General features: G+C 39.2%; 1 protein-coding gene across 3 annotated transcripts in view; it reads left to right on the top strand.

Moving 5' to 3' along the window:
- PLCB4 (phospholipase C beta 4) overlaps window positions 1-17,132 on the top strand; it is a 405,706-nt gene that overhangs the window by 365,796 nt on the left and 22,778 nt on the right. For all 3 annotated transcript variants that reach the window (XM_090286058.1, XM_090286056.1, XM_090286057.1), the window contains exons 28-31: window positions 7,753-7,841; window positions 8,576-8,726; window positions 14,825-14,874; window positions 15,012-15,077. In XM_090286058.1, the coding sequence (XP_090142184.1) occupies window positions 7,753-7,841; window positions 8,576-8,726; window positions 14,825-14,874; window positions 15,012-15,077 (356 nt within the window). The remainder of the gene's footprint in view (window positions 1-7,752; window positions 7,842-8,575; window positions 8,727-14,824; window positions 14,875-15,011; window positions 15,078-17,132) is intronic.

Below are 17,132 nucleotides of genomic sequence, written 5' to 3'. Positions count from 1 at the left end.
TCAAAACAAGTAAGAGTTCCATTAAGTCTAGAAGAAAGAAGTAAATGAGAAAAGGCAAGTTGCTTTTTTTTTTAAAGAAAGATTCCTGCCCCGACTGATGTGACTCGGTTCATTGGGTGTCTTCCCACAAAGCAAAAGGTTGCCAGTTTGATTCCCAGTTGGGGCACATGCCTGGATTGCAGGTTTGGTCCCCAGTCGGGGTGCCTCTGAGAGGCAACCAATCAATGTTTCTCTTTCACACCAATATTTCTCTCCTTCTCTTTCTCCCTCCCTTCCCCTCTCTCTAAAAATAAGTAAATACGATCTTCTTTAGAAAAAAGGAAAAAAAGAAAAAGGTTTCAAGAGCTTTGTGTGGGCTCTAAGTTTCTAGACAATTTTAGCTCGCCTTATGGGTTCTGTGCAGTCAGAGAGGTTTGTGTGCACACCTTTCTACCTGTTAGGTGTTTAGTGTGGCTAGTCCCTGGACGGGCCTGTTTCTGCACTCGTAAATGTTATCAGCATTTAAAATTTATTCTTGCCCCAGTGGTTTGTCTGTGGAATATTGAACTACATTGTAGCCAGCCACAATGTTCCCCCAGTATGAGGGGAGAAACCCTGTGAAATGTTAGATTGACACCAAAGGAAGATGCCACGTTTACTTGAAAATGCAAAACTTTGGCCATGAATATGCCAGATCTATTTAACTGCCTCCTGAAATCTTTTTTCTGGACTGAGGCAAGGAAAAAAATAACATTTTCAAATAGAGATATACAAGTATATATATATGTATGAGATATTTGAGATATAGCATCTTCTCTGGTTATATATTATTTTACATATGAATATTAAAAATAAGTTTTTACATTTGATATATATTTCATATCAAATAAGGAAACTGATTTTTATGTGTGCGTTTACAAAGTATAAGCCTCTGGCCAGTGGAGAAACTAGGTAACAATAGAAAAGTTATCTAACAGCGATGAGGACAGGTCTTGGCTCCCTGAACCTGAGCCCTTTCTCTCTTGGCTGAATAATTTTGGTCCCAGGTGTTCATTTGCCACCCTGAGCATCTGCTGTCACAAAGCAAAATTATATGTCCTGGAAGTCTAATTTATTCTTCAAAATTGCCAGGAATGGAGCACCTGTTTCAAATAACCTGCTAACCCAAACCTTGTCCAAGCGATTTAGCCATTTCATAATCTCCTTTTTGTACCCCGTGATTTAATTTGAACAAAGCTTATTTATACTTCATATATTTTTGTTGCCATTTGGTCAAGATCACTATTATATTTATATTATCATTGAAGTGTATTATGTTAAAATTTCTATTATAAAAATATTTTCAAGGTACATGTAACTGCAATAAGACATCTCATTTAAACTCAACTAATAAGGCAGGATCTGTGGACATAATCTAGAATTCTAGAATTGATCATTGATAATTGAAGACAGATTTCAGTAACAGTATTTATCCAAGTAATGCAGCATTTTATTTTGATCTATAATTTAGGCTATATTTATATAATCCTACAGCAGGTGTCGGACAAGAGCATCTCAGCTTGTTCTTGTAATAAAAAACAAGATATGGCCTAGTTTACATAATGTTTTATAACTGTGTGTTACAAATATACTACATATAATCTAGGTCAGAATTATGTAGAACCAGACCTCAGGGCAAAGACCAAGTGAACTGGAAGCATACCCCTGGGATTCAAGTGAAGTTCTCCCAAGACTGAACCATGACAAGACCTTGGGAGGTCTCCAAGGCCTGATGGATCCTTCTTAATAACAAGAGTGTCTGTTTTATGAGTTTAAGCCTTTGACAAGAATATAAGTAGCAGACTTTTTTTTTCTAAGTCACCTTTGTTGATCAAATTTACCACAAACTAGAAACTTAGAACAACAGAAATTTATTCTCTGACAATTCTAGAGGCTAGAAGTTTGAAATCAAAGAGTCAGCAGGGCCATGAACTCTCTCGAGGCACTTGGGAGGAATCCTAACCTGCCTCCTTCTAGCTCCTGGTGGACCCCACCAATCCTTGGTGTTCCTTGGCTTGTATTTGTGCCACTGCAGTCTGCTCTGTTATCACCTGGCCTTTTTTCTCTTGTCTCTATGTGTCCTCTCCTCTTCTTATAAGGATAATATTCAGTGAATTCAGGCCCCAGCATAATCCAATATGGTCTCATCTCAGTCCCTAACTATTTACATATGCAAAGACCCTATTTATAAATACGTTCACATTCTCAGATTCTGGATAAAAATGAATGTTTGAAAACACTAGTTAACACAATGCACCCCATTTTAAAAATATTTTTTTTTATTTTTAAATTGAGGTTGACATGCAATATATTAGTTTCAAGTGTACGGTCCCATGATTAGATATTTATCAAACTTACAAAGTGATTGCCCTAATAAATCTAGTACCCATCTGATACCATAGGTAGGTATTACCATATTATTGACTATATTCCCTATGATGCCGTACTTTACATCCCATTGCTGTCCTGTAACTACCAATATGTACCTTTTTTTCTTTTTTTCTCTTTTTTAAAATATGCTTTATTGATTATGCTGTTACAGTTGTCCCAATTTCTTTTCCGTTTGTTCCCCTCCACCCAGTGACTCCCCTTCCTCCAGTTGTCCCCGCCACCCTTAATCCATGACCATTGGTTCTGCGTATAGTTCTTCTCAACATCTTCCTGTCTACTCCACTCTCCCCTACTATGCTTCGTAATTCCTGTACCATCTCCCTCCCTTTCCCCTCTTCCCCCTCCCAGCTGACCTCCCCCCAATAATGTTCCCCATACCTATAATTCTTTTCTCACTCTCATTGCCTACTTAGTTTGCCTTTGTTTTGATTCCCTAGCTTCTGCTGTTGGTTGTTGTGATACAGTTTTCATTTTAATGTTCATAGTTTTGATCCTTCTTCTTCTAAACAAGCCCTTTAACATTTCATATAACAGTGGTTTGGATCTGATGAACTCCTTCAGTTTTACTTTGTCCTGGAAGCATTTTCTCTGCCCTTCTATTCTGAATGACAGCTTCACTGGATAGAGTAATCATGGTTGTAGGTTTTTGCTTTTCATTACTTCGAATATTTCTTGCCAGTGCTTTCTAGCCTGCAGAGTTTCTTTTGAGAAATCAGCTGACAGTCTTATTGGGACCCCTCCGTACATAATTCTCTTCTTCTCTCTTGCTGCTTTTAAGATTCTCTCTTTAGCCTTAGTTTTTGACATTTTGATTATACTGTATCTTGGTGTGGTTCTCCCTGGGTCCAGTTTTTTTGGAACTCTCTGTGCTTCCTGGACCTGTAAGTCTATTTCCTTCCCCAAGTTAGGGAAGTTCTGCTTCATTATTTTTTCACATAATTTTTCAATTTCTAGTTTTCTTCTTCACCTTCTGGCAACCCTATGATTTGGATGTTGGCCTGCTTATAGCTGTCCCATAGGTTTCTGAGCCTCTCCTCATTTTCCTCACTTTTCGTTTCCTCTTTCTGCACTGGTTGACTGTTCCTTCCCTATGTTCCGATTTGTTGATTTGATCCCTGATTTTCTTTCCCTCACCACTAGTTTCATATGTGTTTTCATTCATTTCAGCAGAACTAGCCTTCATTCCTTCCCCATCTTGTTTTGGATCTGCTGTTAGGTCTGTAAGCATTCACATAACCAAAGCTCTGAACTATGCCTCCGAAATATTTCCTATCTGTTAATCCATTAGATTAGATATTTGCTGGCTGGTCAGCTGCATCACTGGGATCTCTATCATGATCTGCTCCATCCTGACAGTTTTGTTTACCTTTGCTTCCTGGGTGGGGTTGTCACACCTCCTACGCTATATGGGGCAGAGTCCCATGCACTCATCACTACTGGGCAACCCTTCTCATGATGCTGTGGTGGTATTTTGTGTGGGGGCAGGGGTCCAAGATGGATTCCTGCCTTTCACTCTCCACTGAGAGACCAAAAGCCTCCTCCTCCGTCCCCACCCCCTCTGGCCCTCACAGTTTGAGGCAATGGGGGTCTGCCTTCCCCAGCGTTGGACTAGCAAGCTGATGGGTCTTGTCTGCAGCTGGGGGTGCTCACCAGGCACTTCTTGCCTCCCCTTAAATATGGGTGTCTGTACTTACCACTGTCCCGCCACTATCGCCACAGCTGTTGCTGCCAGCACAGCTTGACCTCTCCACCCTGGCTTCGCCCCTCCTACCCATCTGGACAAGCACCACTTCTCTAAAACATCATACATTGGACTTCCATGTAGCTTTATTTTCTGGAACTTCTGGTTATTTCTGGTTTTGCGGTAGTTGTATTTCTTCTTAGTTGTGGAAGGAGACAGAGCGTATCAGTCTAGGCCTCCATCTTGGCCAGAAGTCCCAATATGTACTTCTTAATCCTTTCACCTTTTCACTCAGCCCCTAACCCCCCAAACCTGCACTCCAATCTGGCAACCATCAAAATGTCCTCTGTATCTTTGTGTCTGTTTCTATCCTGCTAGTTTGTTTATTTTGTTCTTTAGCCTTCATATATAAGTAAAATCATCTGGCATTTGTTTTTCTCTGACTTGTTTTACTCAGCAAATACCATCTATGTCCATCCATATTGTTGCAAATGACAAGATTTCATTCTTTTTTATCACTGAGTACATTTTATTGTATATATGCACAACTTCTTATTTATCTATTCATCTGTTAATGAACACTTAGGTTGCATCCATGTATTGGCTATTATAAATAATGCTGCAACAAACATATGGATGTACTGTATATGTCTTTTTCATGTAGTGTTTTGAGTTTCTTTGGATAAATATCTAGAAGTAGAATTGCTGAGTCCTTTTTAGTCTCTTGTTATAGCCTTTGTTTTAAAGTTTATTTTGCCTGGTACAAATATTGCTATTGAAGGTTTTTTTTCCTATTTCCATTTTCATGAAGTATCTTTTTCCATCCCTTTACTGTCAGTCTATGTATGTCTTTCAATCTGAAGTGAGTCTCTTGTGACAGCATATGTAGGGTCTTATTTTGTTATCCATTCAGCCACTGTTTGTCTTTTGATTAGAGCCTTTAATATATTTGCATTTAAAGTAATTGTTGATAGATATTATTTATTTCCATTTTATTATTCATATTTTTAATCTTCATTTTCTTCTTCTTAAATAAGACCATTTAACATTTCTTGTAATATTGGTTGGGTGGTGATGAACTCCTTCAACTTTTTCTTGACTGGAAGCTCTTTATATGTCCTTCAATTCTAAGTGATAGTTTTTCTGGGTAGAGTAATCTTGGTTGTAGGTCCTTGCTTTTCATCACTTGAATATTTCTTGCCAATCCTTTCTGGCCTGCAAAGTTTCTATCGAGAAGTCAGCTGTCAGTCTTATGAGAAGTCCTATGTAGGAAACTAACTGCTTTTCTCTTGCTGCTTTTGTGATTCTTTCTTTATCTGTAACCTTTGACATTTTCATTATGATGTGTCTTGGTGTGGGCTTCTTTGGGTTCATCTTGTTTGGGATTCTGTGAACTTTCTGGACTTATGTCCATTTCCTTTACCACATTAGGGAAGTTTTCCATCATTATTTTTTCACATAGGTTTTCAATTTCTTGCTCTCTCTCTTCTCCATCCAACACCTCCTTATGCAAATGTTGGCATGCTTGAAGTTGTCCCAAAGACCCCTTAAACTATCCTCATTTTTTAAAATTCTTTTTTCTATTTGCTGTTCTAATTGGATGTTTTCTGCTTCTTTATTTTTCAAATTGCTGATTTGTCCTCTGGTTCATCTACTCTACTATTGATTCACTGTAATGTATTCTTTATTACAGTTAGTACAGTCTTCATTTTTGACTGATTCTTTTTTATATTTTCTGTCTCCATTTTATGGTTTCTATCTTTTTGTTAAAGTTCTCACTGAGATCATTGAGCATCCTTATAACCAGTGTTTTGAACTCTGCATTTGGTAGATACTTGTCTCCATTTTGTTTAGTTCCTTTTCTGGAATTCTGTTCTCTTCTTTCATTTGGAACATGTTTATTTGTCTCCTCACTTTTTTCCATCCCTGTGTTTATTTCTGTGTATTTGGAAGAGCTGCTACATCTCCCAGTCTTGATAGAGTGACCCTATGTAGTAAGTGCCCTGTAAGGATCTAATGGCACAGCCTCCTTGGTCACCTGAGCTGGGCATTCCAGGTGTATTCTCCCATCCATGTGAGTTCTGTACACCCTCCTGTTGTAGTTGATCTTTGATTGCTATTGACACATCAATGGGATGGATTTAGTACTAATACAGTCTGCTGCAAGGACTGGCCATGACCACCATGAAGGATCTTCAGTGAGTCTCAGGTACCCTTGAGTCTCTCACTCATGGTGTGTGGTCTGAAGCTGTCCAGTGGGTGCACTAGCTGTGGGGCCTCCTGTGAGGTGTAGGCCAAGGTCAGCTGCCACCTGTGCTCTGTCTTGGGCTATTGAGAATGAGGTACAAAGCAATCTGCAGATGGCTGCTACGTGTGCTGACCTTAAAGGTGCCCAGGAGAGGCTAAGTCGTAAACCAAGGCCAGCTTCCACTAGTGCTGGATCTAGGGCCATTTAGCAAGACGTATGCGGTACACAGAGGCCAAATGCTGCTTGTTTGAGAGATTTTAAGAAAGTCAGCAGCATGAGCCAAGACAGGCCATTTGTAGGGAAAAGTCAATGTAAATGGCTTTTATAAAAGGGAAAAAATTTAAACTTAGCAAAATTATCTTATGAATGTTATTAGGAAGGTGATTCTGCTAGGGAGAAATTGATAAACATATAATTTTTTAAATTTGTAGATTAGGTACTGTTTTAAGGGAACAAGAATAATTTTTTATGCTATTGGTAAATTATGCAAAACTATATTAATTTTTGTTTCCAAGTACTTGGAACTCTTCAAATGATGTTATATAAAAGATGGAAGTTTACTGTTTTTAAGTGTACATTATAGCTGAAAAAAGACTGGAGAAATATTCCAGTTTACCACAGGACAAAATTGGCTTTAAACAGGCATTAGCTTTCTGTACCTAAAAATCAGACTTAGTTCTAGTGGCATCTACATGGTTCAGGTACATTTGACATTCATCATCTCACAGAATTCTCACAGCACACTGCAGGGTGGACAGTATCAATTCTAAATATCAGATGAAGAACTAAGGTTGGAGACATTAATCGACTTGCTCTAGGTCACACAGGTAAATAGTCAGGAACCCAAGGCAATTTATTTGGCTTGCTCGGCCACAGTGCCTGCTTTATTTGGGGAAAACCAAAGGGAAAATAAGAGAAAATCATCAGGCCCTTGATCCTTGCATTTTCTCCCTTCTTCCCTTCCTTCCTTTCTTTCTGACATAAGATGAGATTTTATTTTTATATAAAGCTTAGTTTTATCTAGGAATTGGACTTCTTCCTCTATTTGTCTGTCTATGTATTTATAGCCTGCTTATAAAGAAAAGCAAACACAGCACTGATCAAAAGAATGTCTCCTGCTGTGTGCTTGCCATGACTACTTGAACCCACAAATGAGTTACTATAGATGCCAGCCTACCAGGAATAACTCCCACAACAAGCCCAGCAAAGCCCATTTACTATTTTAATGAGCCTTTTCTTATTTCTTGTTTTCAGCAACTAGTCATGCATTCTGAACTTATCTTATGTCCAGGAGAAGGAACTTACAGGGTACAATGTGGGTCCAGGATTCTGAATTGTGTATTAGCTGCATTTGTTTAAATGTTTTCAGTAAAACAGAAAATTATAAGAGCTCAGTGTTCTTTTTATTCCCCAGATATTGTGGATGCTTTATCAGATCCAAAGAAGTTTCTTTCAATTACGGAAAAAAGGGCAGACCAAATGAGAGCTATGGGCATCGAAACCGTAAGTAGCAACAGTCAATGAAAGACAGCCAAGTGGAAGAGGTTCAGTTGTCAAACAGTGATTTAAAGAGCAAGACAAAGTAATAAAATTAAAATGACAAGTTCAAAGAAGGCTTTTGAAACTGAAGTTATCTATTAAACAACATAGTTTCAAGGGTCAATGAGAGGGGTAACATATTTAATAAAATGTGACCGCTGTCCAAAAAACCCAGCTCTTCAACATGGCTTAATTCACAATTTCCCCATTAGAAACAAAATAGAAAACAAAAACCCATTGTTTAAAATATAGGATGCTTCTGTGGTGCACTGAAATACCAGAGAACCCAATTCAGTAAATTAATGAAATTGACATTTATTATTTCTTTATTTTTTACCTGTCTTCCATCCAACCTTCACCCATTTCAGTGCACATGTGTGTTGTTTCTCTGTTTTTAAAGCCCCCTTCATCACACTCCTCAATCTAGAGTGGAAGCAACAATCTCTCCAGTAGCTAGTAAAAGAGAAGATATACCCTGCTTGTAAAGGAATTGGATCTTCCTTCCTTGGCTTCATCCTTTGCCTCAAGCCTGAGGAAACCATGTAATGTTTCCTCCTGCCTGCAAAGATCTATCCATGAATAAAGTTGCAGGGGAGAGGTTGAGTGGTACAGACTGAATGCAGTAATATAGAGAACATGCAAGACAGCTGAACTTGAGGTGGCATTTATTTGGGTTAATATAAACCTTTCTGTTCCAGAGTGACATAGCCGATGTGCCCAGTGACACTTCCAAGAATGACAAGAAAGGAAAGGCCAACACTGCCAAAACAAATGTGACTCCACAGACCAGCTCTGAACTCAGACCAACCACCACAGCCGCCCTGGGCTCTGGTGTAGAAGCCAAGAAAGGTAAAGGAATGTTGTTTGGACTTCTTATGTATGCTGGCAGCTTTAGACTCTTTTTAAAAAGTCTTTTATGGGGTATTTAGAATTGTTGATTTTGCCAATTTTCATTGCTCCATAAAACTCAAGAGCAGCATGTTTTCTTAGGGATTGGACAAACTGCTTAAGTTCCCTGATTGTTTAATAGAGAGTCCACATTTGTATTTCATCTGTTAGATCCACAACACCTTAGTTACACTGGGTACAATATCCATAGTATTAGAAACTGTTTAAACTCACTGTCCTTTTTGGGAAGTACTTTCACACGATGAATTTTGCTAATGCCTCCCCACTCTCTCTTGGATACCCCACAATACACACTTATGCTGGACAACCAGTAGGTTCATGAATCAACAGAATCATGATTGTTTAGACATTTCTAAATATTAAAACCTTCAAAATAATAAATTTCCTTACTAACGATTTCTTCCCACCTGAAGTTATTTAGCATCCATGATTATTTATTTTTTAAATTTTCAGATGGGCATTTGAAGGTCAATTCTTTGTGGTTACCTGTGGGTGAAACAAAGGATCATAAGAGGTGTCTTCCAAAAGAATTATATATCCCATCTGCTAAAATTCAGCCAGTAGGTTTCGGAATAACAACTAACTGGTTCACTTCCATTTTCAGTGGCCAGGCATCCATTCTGATTGGATGATGCCCATTCCACACTGTTAATTAAATACTTTAAATATCCTCTTGATCTTGAATCATTTTTAAACTCACTGTTCTTATTGTAATTAGAATTTCTCTTTTTCATACTGATTTTTTACTAAGTACATATATTTTCCATTTATATGTGAATCACTGTCTGTGGCATAAAGAAATCAGGTTGCTTGTGCACTTAGTACACACATACACACTGCTGCTGCTGTTTAAGGTAAGAAGCTACAGGCTTCCTGAAACCAAAGCAACATAGTAATTTAGCAGGTGACTAAGTGCACCTTGAGCTTTATAAAACAAATTGCAAATGAAGACTGCACAAAAGTAACCCAAATTATACATTGCCTGCAGCTGTTTTTCTTTCCTCCTTGGAAAGAACCTGGAGCAAGGTATTGATTTATATTTTGGGCATTTCGTACCAGCTCTGATCAATGAGGGCTGACCCCTCAGAAACAGAAGGGGAGGGGGAATCCCCTCCAGCAAGGGTCCCATGAAAGACTTATAGATGAGATTCCAAATGAACTGGGCCTTGTAATGTAAATCTGACTTAAATAGGAAGATGGTGGAAGAGCTGAAAGAAGGCAACCTTGGAAGAAGCAACATAGGAAGCAACCCAGATGTGTAGGGAAAGGGGATGGGTCACACTGAGAGCTAGTGGTGAGTAGTTTGCTCTCCCTGGTCTGGAAAGGATTTTGAGACCACCCTAAAAAGGCAATGAGGAATGACAATCAAAGTAGTATTTTAAGAAGATTTAATATAGTCTTTGTAGAAGAACTCATGGAAATGGGGAGATAGATGCTAAGGGCCAGCTAATAAATTATGGTATTCATGCTACTATTATAACAATGATTCATGACATTTATTTATATTATATTTATATAACACCTGGCTGGTTTGGCTCAGTGGATTGAGCATCGGCCTGCGAGCTAAGTGTCGCTGGTTCGATCTTCCAGTCAGGGCACATCAGAGAAGGAAAACTCTGACTCCGAAAAACCTCCGCTGCCTTGCGGCATACCTCTTCAGGGGAAAGGCTAAGGGAGTAAATCCCGACAGAAAATCCGGAGCCGGAGTCCCTAAGGCGGTTTGACATTGTAGTCAACACCGGCAACTCCTGCGGCGCACCTGAAGCCAAGTTGTATTGACTCCGTCTTTCCCTTGGACCCTTCAGATGCGAAGAGAGGGGGTTCTGCTGCATGGGCAACAGCAGACCCTCCATATCACCCTGCCCCAGGCTCTGTAGCTTCAGCTTCACTGGAGAGGACACTCCAGCGTCATCGCAAGATGTCGATTCAACACGGGAGGAGACAGATACCGTGTCACTCCCGAGTCGGACTGCACAGCCATTCTCGGCGGTGCAGATAGACTCTTAAGAAGCTACACCATCGTCTCTCGAGACGGACGGCTGCCGATACGATTTATATAACATGGTAACAAAGAGAGAAGGGGGTGATTCCAGACAAGACCACACCACCTTCATCGATGTGTCCTGGGATCCATGCCTAGTAACAATCTAGCAGTCTCTTTTCTTATCAAATAAATGGCTGATTACTGAATGACCCATCCAGTGGCAAGGAGTGCCTGGATTAAGCTGGAAGTAGTTAGGTTGAAAGAATGAAAGGAAGACAAAATGGAAGTAAGATGGTAAGTTATTGGGCCTTAGGGAGGATGAGGCTCAGTGAGAATTCAGAAACTTGAAGGACAGGTCATATAGATTGTGCCATTGAGAGAAGTAGAGAGATCAAGAGGAGGGACTGCTTTTGGTGAAAGGATTCTGGGCCTGGATGTCACTGAGTTTAAGTCGCTGATGATGCAACTGGGCAGAAACATGTGACAGTAGGTCAAGAGGAGGGAAGGGGGTGTAGAGAGAGAGAGAATGGTTAGAAAGATAGAATGAACAGAAAAAACAGATCTATGTTATAGGAAGAATAAGTTTTTGAGAAAGTATTGTTGATCATCTAGAGAAGTTAAAACTAAAATTATTATTGAATAAGGCATGCTTTGATGGTAAAGGTGGAAGCCAAGTTAGAAATATTTGATGATTTAAAGTATAAAATAGTTGTTATGGAGGACAGTAGCATGTTGGTAAGAACCAATGAAAAGAGAGAAGGAAAATGCAGGAGAGGGGTATCTACTAAAAAAAAGCTCTGAGGAAAGGCTGAAATAAGAGAAAAGGAGAGATTCTGCTTCGTAAGGAGGGAATAGAGATGTTCTATCTGAGCCTGGAAGAAGGATGAATGAAGGGAAGTTTCAGGGTGGAAAGGAAGAACTCTAATTTAAGCTGTGTCAGCATGTGCCATGTAGTGCAAGACCTCAAGTTTTAGTGGCTGAAGACAACCACTGTTTACTGAGGTCGTGTTTTATTGTATTGGTTGGTCTGAGCTGGTTCAGTCAATCTCTGTGTGTCTTGCTCATGCATCTGTGGTTGGCTGGTGGGCAGGACTAGAGGATAGATATCAATGGCCTCGCATATCTTTCAGGTGGCAAGTTGTCTCCCATCATCCAGCAGCCTAAGTAGGCTTATCATATGGTACTCCCAGAGTTTCAGGAGCCATTGTTTTCCAGTTTCTGCTGGTATGCTGTTGGGCAAAACAAGTCACAAGGTTAACCCATATTCAAAAGATAAAGAAATAGACTCCAATTCTTTTTTTCTTTTTCTTTTTTTTAATTTTTAAACAATTTTATTATTTATTTATTTGTTTATTTATTTATTCATTTATTTATTTTTAGAGAGAGGGGAAAGGAGAAAGAGAGGGAGAGAAACATCACTGTGTGGTTGCCTCTCATGTGCCCGCAACTGGGAACCTGACATGCAACCTAGTCAAGTGCCCTGACTGGGAATCAAACCAGCGATACTTGGTTCGCAGGCTGACGCTCAATCCATTAGACTCCAATTCTTGATGAAAGGGGAAAATTGTGGCCATTTTTGCAGCATAACACAGATAGATTTCATCTGATCTAAGAAGTTGGGTAGATGGCCCTCTGCTAAGAAAGATGGAGGTAGAACTAAAGAATAAAAGTATAGAAACATTTTGGAATAGCCTGCGACTGGAATAGAACAATCCACAAAAAATGAGAAGGGATGCCACTCAGTACAGAGGCCCCAGGTGATGAGGTGGCATGAATTAAGTTGATGTAGCTTAATTTCATTACTTCTTCAGCAGTGCCCAGTGGGTAAGCAATAGAGATGGGTAAAGAAGAGCTTAGGCCCTTGGCTGGATAGCTCAGTTGGTTAATGATACACCAAGGTTGTGAGTTTGATCCCTGGTCAGGGAAAATGCAAGAATCGATCAAGAATCGATCAATTAATGCATAAATAAGTGGGACAACAAATCTCTCTCTCTCTCTCTCTCTCTCTCTCTCTCTCTCTCTCTCTCTCTCTCTCTCTCTCTTTTTCTCTTTCTCTGTCCAATCAATCAATAAATATTTTTTTTTTAAAAAGAAGAAGAGCAAAGGGAGACCCAAGCCCGAGATTATTATAATCTGTATGGTGTGGTACCAAAGAGACTGGAGAGTCAAAGGGATAAGGGACTGCACCGCCAGAAGTTCTATCAGACACACTGCTCTAGATGGAACTGCACATTTACCAATTCCTGTTCCTTAGAGTGTGTTTTTTACTAACAGTCATTTATAGGAACTAAGATTTTTACAAATTATTTTTATTTTTCTTCAAAAATGAAAATCCAGGTGATAGAGATTTATGTTTTCATAGGTTCCTGTTAATCAATATTTGTTTGAATTAAAAAAAAAAAAAAAAGTCTTGTCAGATTGGCTCAAACTCTGAAGATTAGTAGATCTCTGGAGGACCTTGTATGCCCTCAATCCTGTATGTTCATTTTACAGATGAGGAAAAAGAGACCCAAAGATAGGGAGCTTTTAGCCTTCCAAAATTCACTCCTCTGCCTCTCACTATCCACAATAAAGCAGGGAGTTAGCTTGGGACCTCAGACTTAAGAGATAAGAGAGCAATTTCATATTCTTGTGACATTCCTATCATAAAATGTTACAGATCACATGACTGATTTCTCTCAGCCATCTTTCTCCTTTGCTATTCCTACCGATGTGCACATCTTGTTAAAATAAATAAAACTGAAAATAACAGCCTAGAACTTGGTGCCTATCTTTTTTGAATATCTCACACCTAGCCTTTGGGATTCTAATGGAAATCAGTTATGGTACAAAATATGTATTCAATTTGTTTGCCTAAGATGAAAATCAGAAGCCAAATGGAGCATGTTTGGGGATTCTTCTATACCTGTGGTTGCCATGACAACCCTGGCCTAGCATCACTCAGGTAGCAGGATGATTTAGTATATTTATTACTTCAGGTCCTCCAGACAGCATCCTGGTATACAATGGTTTGATTTCATTATTTCCTGTATGTTAATAACTTTGCTGTGCTCAATAGCGTTTTGCTTACGTGCTAAAATTAAACGAGGTAAAAGAAAAGAAGCTAAAGAAATGTTTTAGTCTTTGATGATGATGATGTTGGGACAGAGTAAGGGGTCAGTTGACTGGTATGATATGCTTTGAAATGCAAAGATAAAAACTGTAGTCCTGGCTGGTGTGGCTCAGTGGGTTGAGCACTGGCCTGTGAACCAAAGGGTTGCCAGTCCAATTCTCAGTCGGGGCACATGCCTGGGTTGTGAGCCAGGTCTCCAGTTAGGGGTGAGTGAGAGGCAACCACACATTGATGTTTCTCTCCCCTCGCTCTACAAATAAATAAATAATTTAAAAAACCAGAACATAGATTTGGTTAAAAAAAAGTAATTGTAATAGATGCCACTGGGCCTAGTCAGATTTTCTTTATGGGGTCAACACCCCATCCCCCAGCTTCTGAAAGTATTGGCTGATCACAGACCACAGCTGCACTTGTCTCCCTTGAGAGTTGTCCTTAGACCATGGAAGTTCTGCCTGGAAATGCCTAGAACCCTCTGAAGGCCACAGATGACTAAAACAGAGTTGCAAAAGCCTAGTCTCCTCATTTGGTGGTAGAACAAGTCTGGAGGGCCATGTAAGTGAATAGGCTTCCTCTAGGATCAGGCTGAGGCTGCATTTCAGCTGGAAATACCCGCTGGCTTCTTCCTCTGCCCTGTCCAGCTTTTCTCACCCCCTTAGTGCCTTCTCCCAAGAGCCTTCCCTCAATAAATCATGCACACTCAAATCCCAGGTGCAGGCTCTGCTCCTAGGAAACCTGACCTAATGCAATAAGCCTTTCAGTTAAGTGTCTAGCTAATTGCTTTGTAATAAGAAATTAAGATGTTTATATCCATAACATTACATATATAACTACTTCAAAGTCTTTAGATGAGATTTCAGAACTGAATTTTCTATTATTGGTTATTCTGTCAAACTTTTAATACACACAGTGTCTAATCTTTTTTTTTTTTCTTTTTTTTTTAAGGTATTGAACTTATCCCTCAAGTGAGGATAGAAGATTTAAAGCAGATGAAGGTAAAATTGCTTGGTTGTCTTTATAAGTACTCTCATATTATGCATATTGGCAAAAGCAATATATTTTTGTTTCTCACCTAGTGTAATTATTGTGGCTACAGAAAACTTATTTTGGTCCCCTTTGTTTTTTTCCACAGGCTTACTTGAAGCATTTAAAGAAACAGCAGAAGGAGCTAAATTCTTTAAAAAAGAAACATGCAAAGGTACAGAGTGTGTGCATACATATTTTTTGTGTAGTTTTGTCTGCTTATTTGTTTGTTTTCTCTTTTAACTTTCTGATGAAAACCTAAAGCTACTATTCTTGGTTATAGAACAATGAATTTTTCATAGCCAAAAACACTTCTTAGGAACTACTATCAACCAACTGGACAACAGTACCTACATTTTAACTGGTCAGACATGAAATTAAAACATAGAATTCCTTTGGGATCTGTTGTCACTGATTTGTAATCTGTTTTTCTGACAGTTGTTTCAAAGGCAGAACGGAGCTTCTCTAATTTAAAAATTGTTTAATAAAATTAATTTTTCTCAACTTGTGGGTCATAGCCTAACTATTAAAGAGCAGCTCACAGTCTTAGCCTCTAGGTACCAAAATTCCCTGGGCTGCTGGCAGATAGTTTGCCACACACAGTGCATGGAGGAGGGTGTTGATGGCACTAAACTTCTCACTCAGGGCCCCTGGAGAGTGAGCCTTTCTCACTTTTCCCCTGTTATCTAAATCCTGCTCAGTGGCCTACTTCTGAAATATAGGTATTTTTATTTTTTATCCGTAAAAAGAGATCTTTTGACAGTGGTCAGTAATCAAGAGAAATTATAAGAGGGAGTTGCCTCTTTTCTTCCCAAGATACATCACAACTGCTGTCACTGGAAAGATAATAATGTATCCTCTTGCATTAGGGCAATGAGAGCAAGAGACACTTAATTTCTCAAAAGGACCTCTGAGTTCTTTTAAACTAACCCTGCATTCCCACTTCTTTATACTCTGACCCAAGCCTCAAACCAAGGCAATTCCATGGAGTTGCTCTTGAGTGATGGCCCTCTGAATCACTCCAGAGATTAAGATGCAAAGAGCATGACCTGGAACTCTGTCATTTCTTTAACAGTGTGCTCCTTTGAGAAATTCAGCCTAACGTTGGTCTAGTAATAGCCCCTGTATTATTGAACTGATGCCTTAATGGATTTTCTGCTATCGAGGTCACTTCAAAGACTGTTTGCTCCTAAATTTCATGAATAATTTTATTCAGTGGATGTCCTTTCATTGCCTATAGGGAAGACTTGCTACACCTTTTTATAAATGCGGAACTTTTAGAGACAGAGCTGTTTAAAATAGTGATTTTAGCTTTGTTGTTCACTGACAAGAACCTACAATATGAAAAGGAAACCAAAAAGAAGAGAGAAAAGGAAATAAGAGAGACTGCAACCTGGATGACTTCAATTATTAGGAATGGAGTTGGTACCCGTATGGCAAGACATTATCAGCAAATTGTCCTTCCTTTTAAATTGATCTCTGTTGTTGAGGCAAGCATTTATTTCAGTGGCCTTTGGGCTACTTGGAAACTTAAAGTTGTTGACCTCATCCTCATTTACTGTTTCCTTGAGGCATGACCAGGAAATATACTGTGACTGATAATAATAACAGCAATAATAGCAGCTAGAATTTTTGCATGCTCAGTATTTTCCAGATACTGTGCTCAGCACCTTATGTGTATTATCTATTTACTGCTCTCTACCCTATAAGGTAAATTCTCTTTACATACCCATTTTTATGCAAGGGAATTAAGGAGTGGGGAAGTTAAGCAATTGAACTAATGTCCCAGAGTTGGGCAACATCAGAGCCAGCATTTAAACCCAAATCATCTCAGTCTAGACTGCATTGTTCTGTAGGATATTAGATGCTTCAATAAGTAAATAAGTTCCCCTCATTGCATCAAATGCAGTGGCAGCACATAAGATATTAGGAAAAACTTCATCTAGTTTAGACAGTTGTCAATACACTGGTTACTTGGATAGCTGCTAAGGAAGGATGCTCCTCAATTCTTTAGAATTTGACCTGCATAATACTGAGCAGAGTTCTCTGCTGATTCCTTGTCTAAACCTTTGAGTTTAGACTGACTCAGGTCAGTGAACAGGTCTATCTGCTTAATCAGAAAAGTGGCAAAGCCCTGACTGGTGTAGTTCATTCGGTTGAGCATTGTCCTGCAAAGTGAGAGGTCACCAGTTTGATTCTTGATCGGGGCACACGCTTGGGTGGCAGATTT

The sequence above is a fragment of the Furipterus horrens genome, unplaced genomic scaffold (genome assembly GCF_987537825.1).
Source record: "Furipterus horrens unplaced genomic scaffold, mFurHor1.1.pri manual_scaffold_8, whole genome shotgun sequence".
NCBI lineage: Eukaryota > Metazoa > Chordata > Mammalia > Chiroptera > Furipteridae > Furipterus > Furipterus horrens.
Note: the sequence above shows the minus strand (reverse complement) of the source record. Positions and strands in the feature narration are given on the sequence as shown.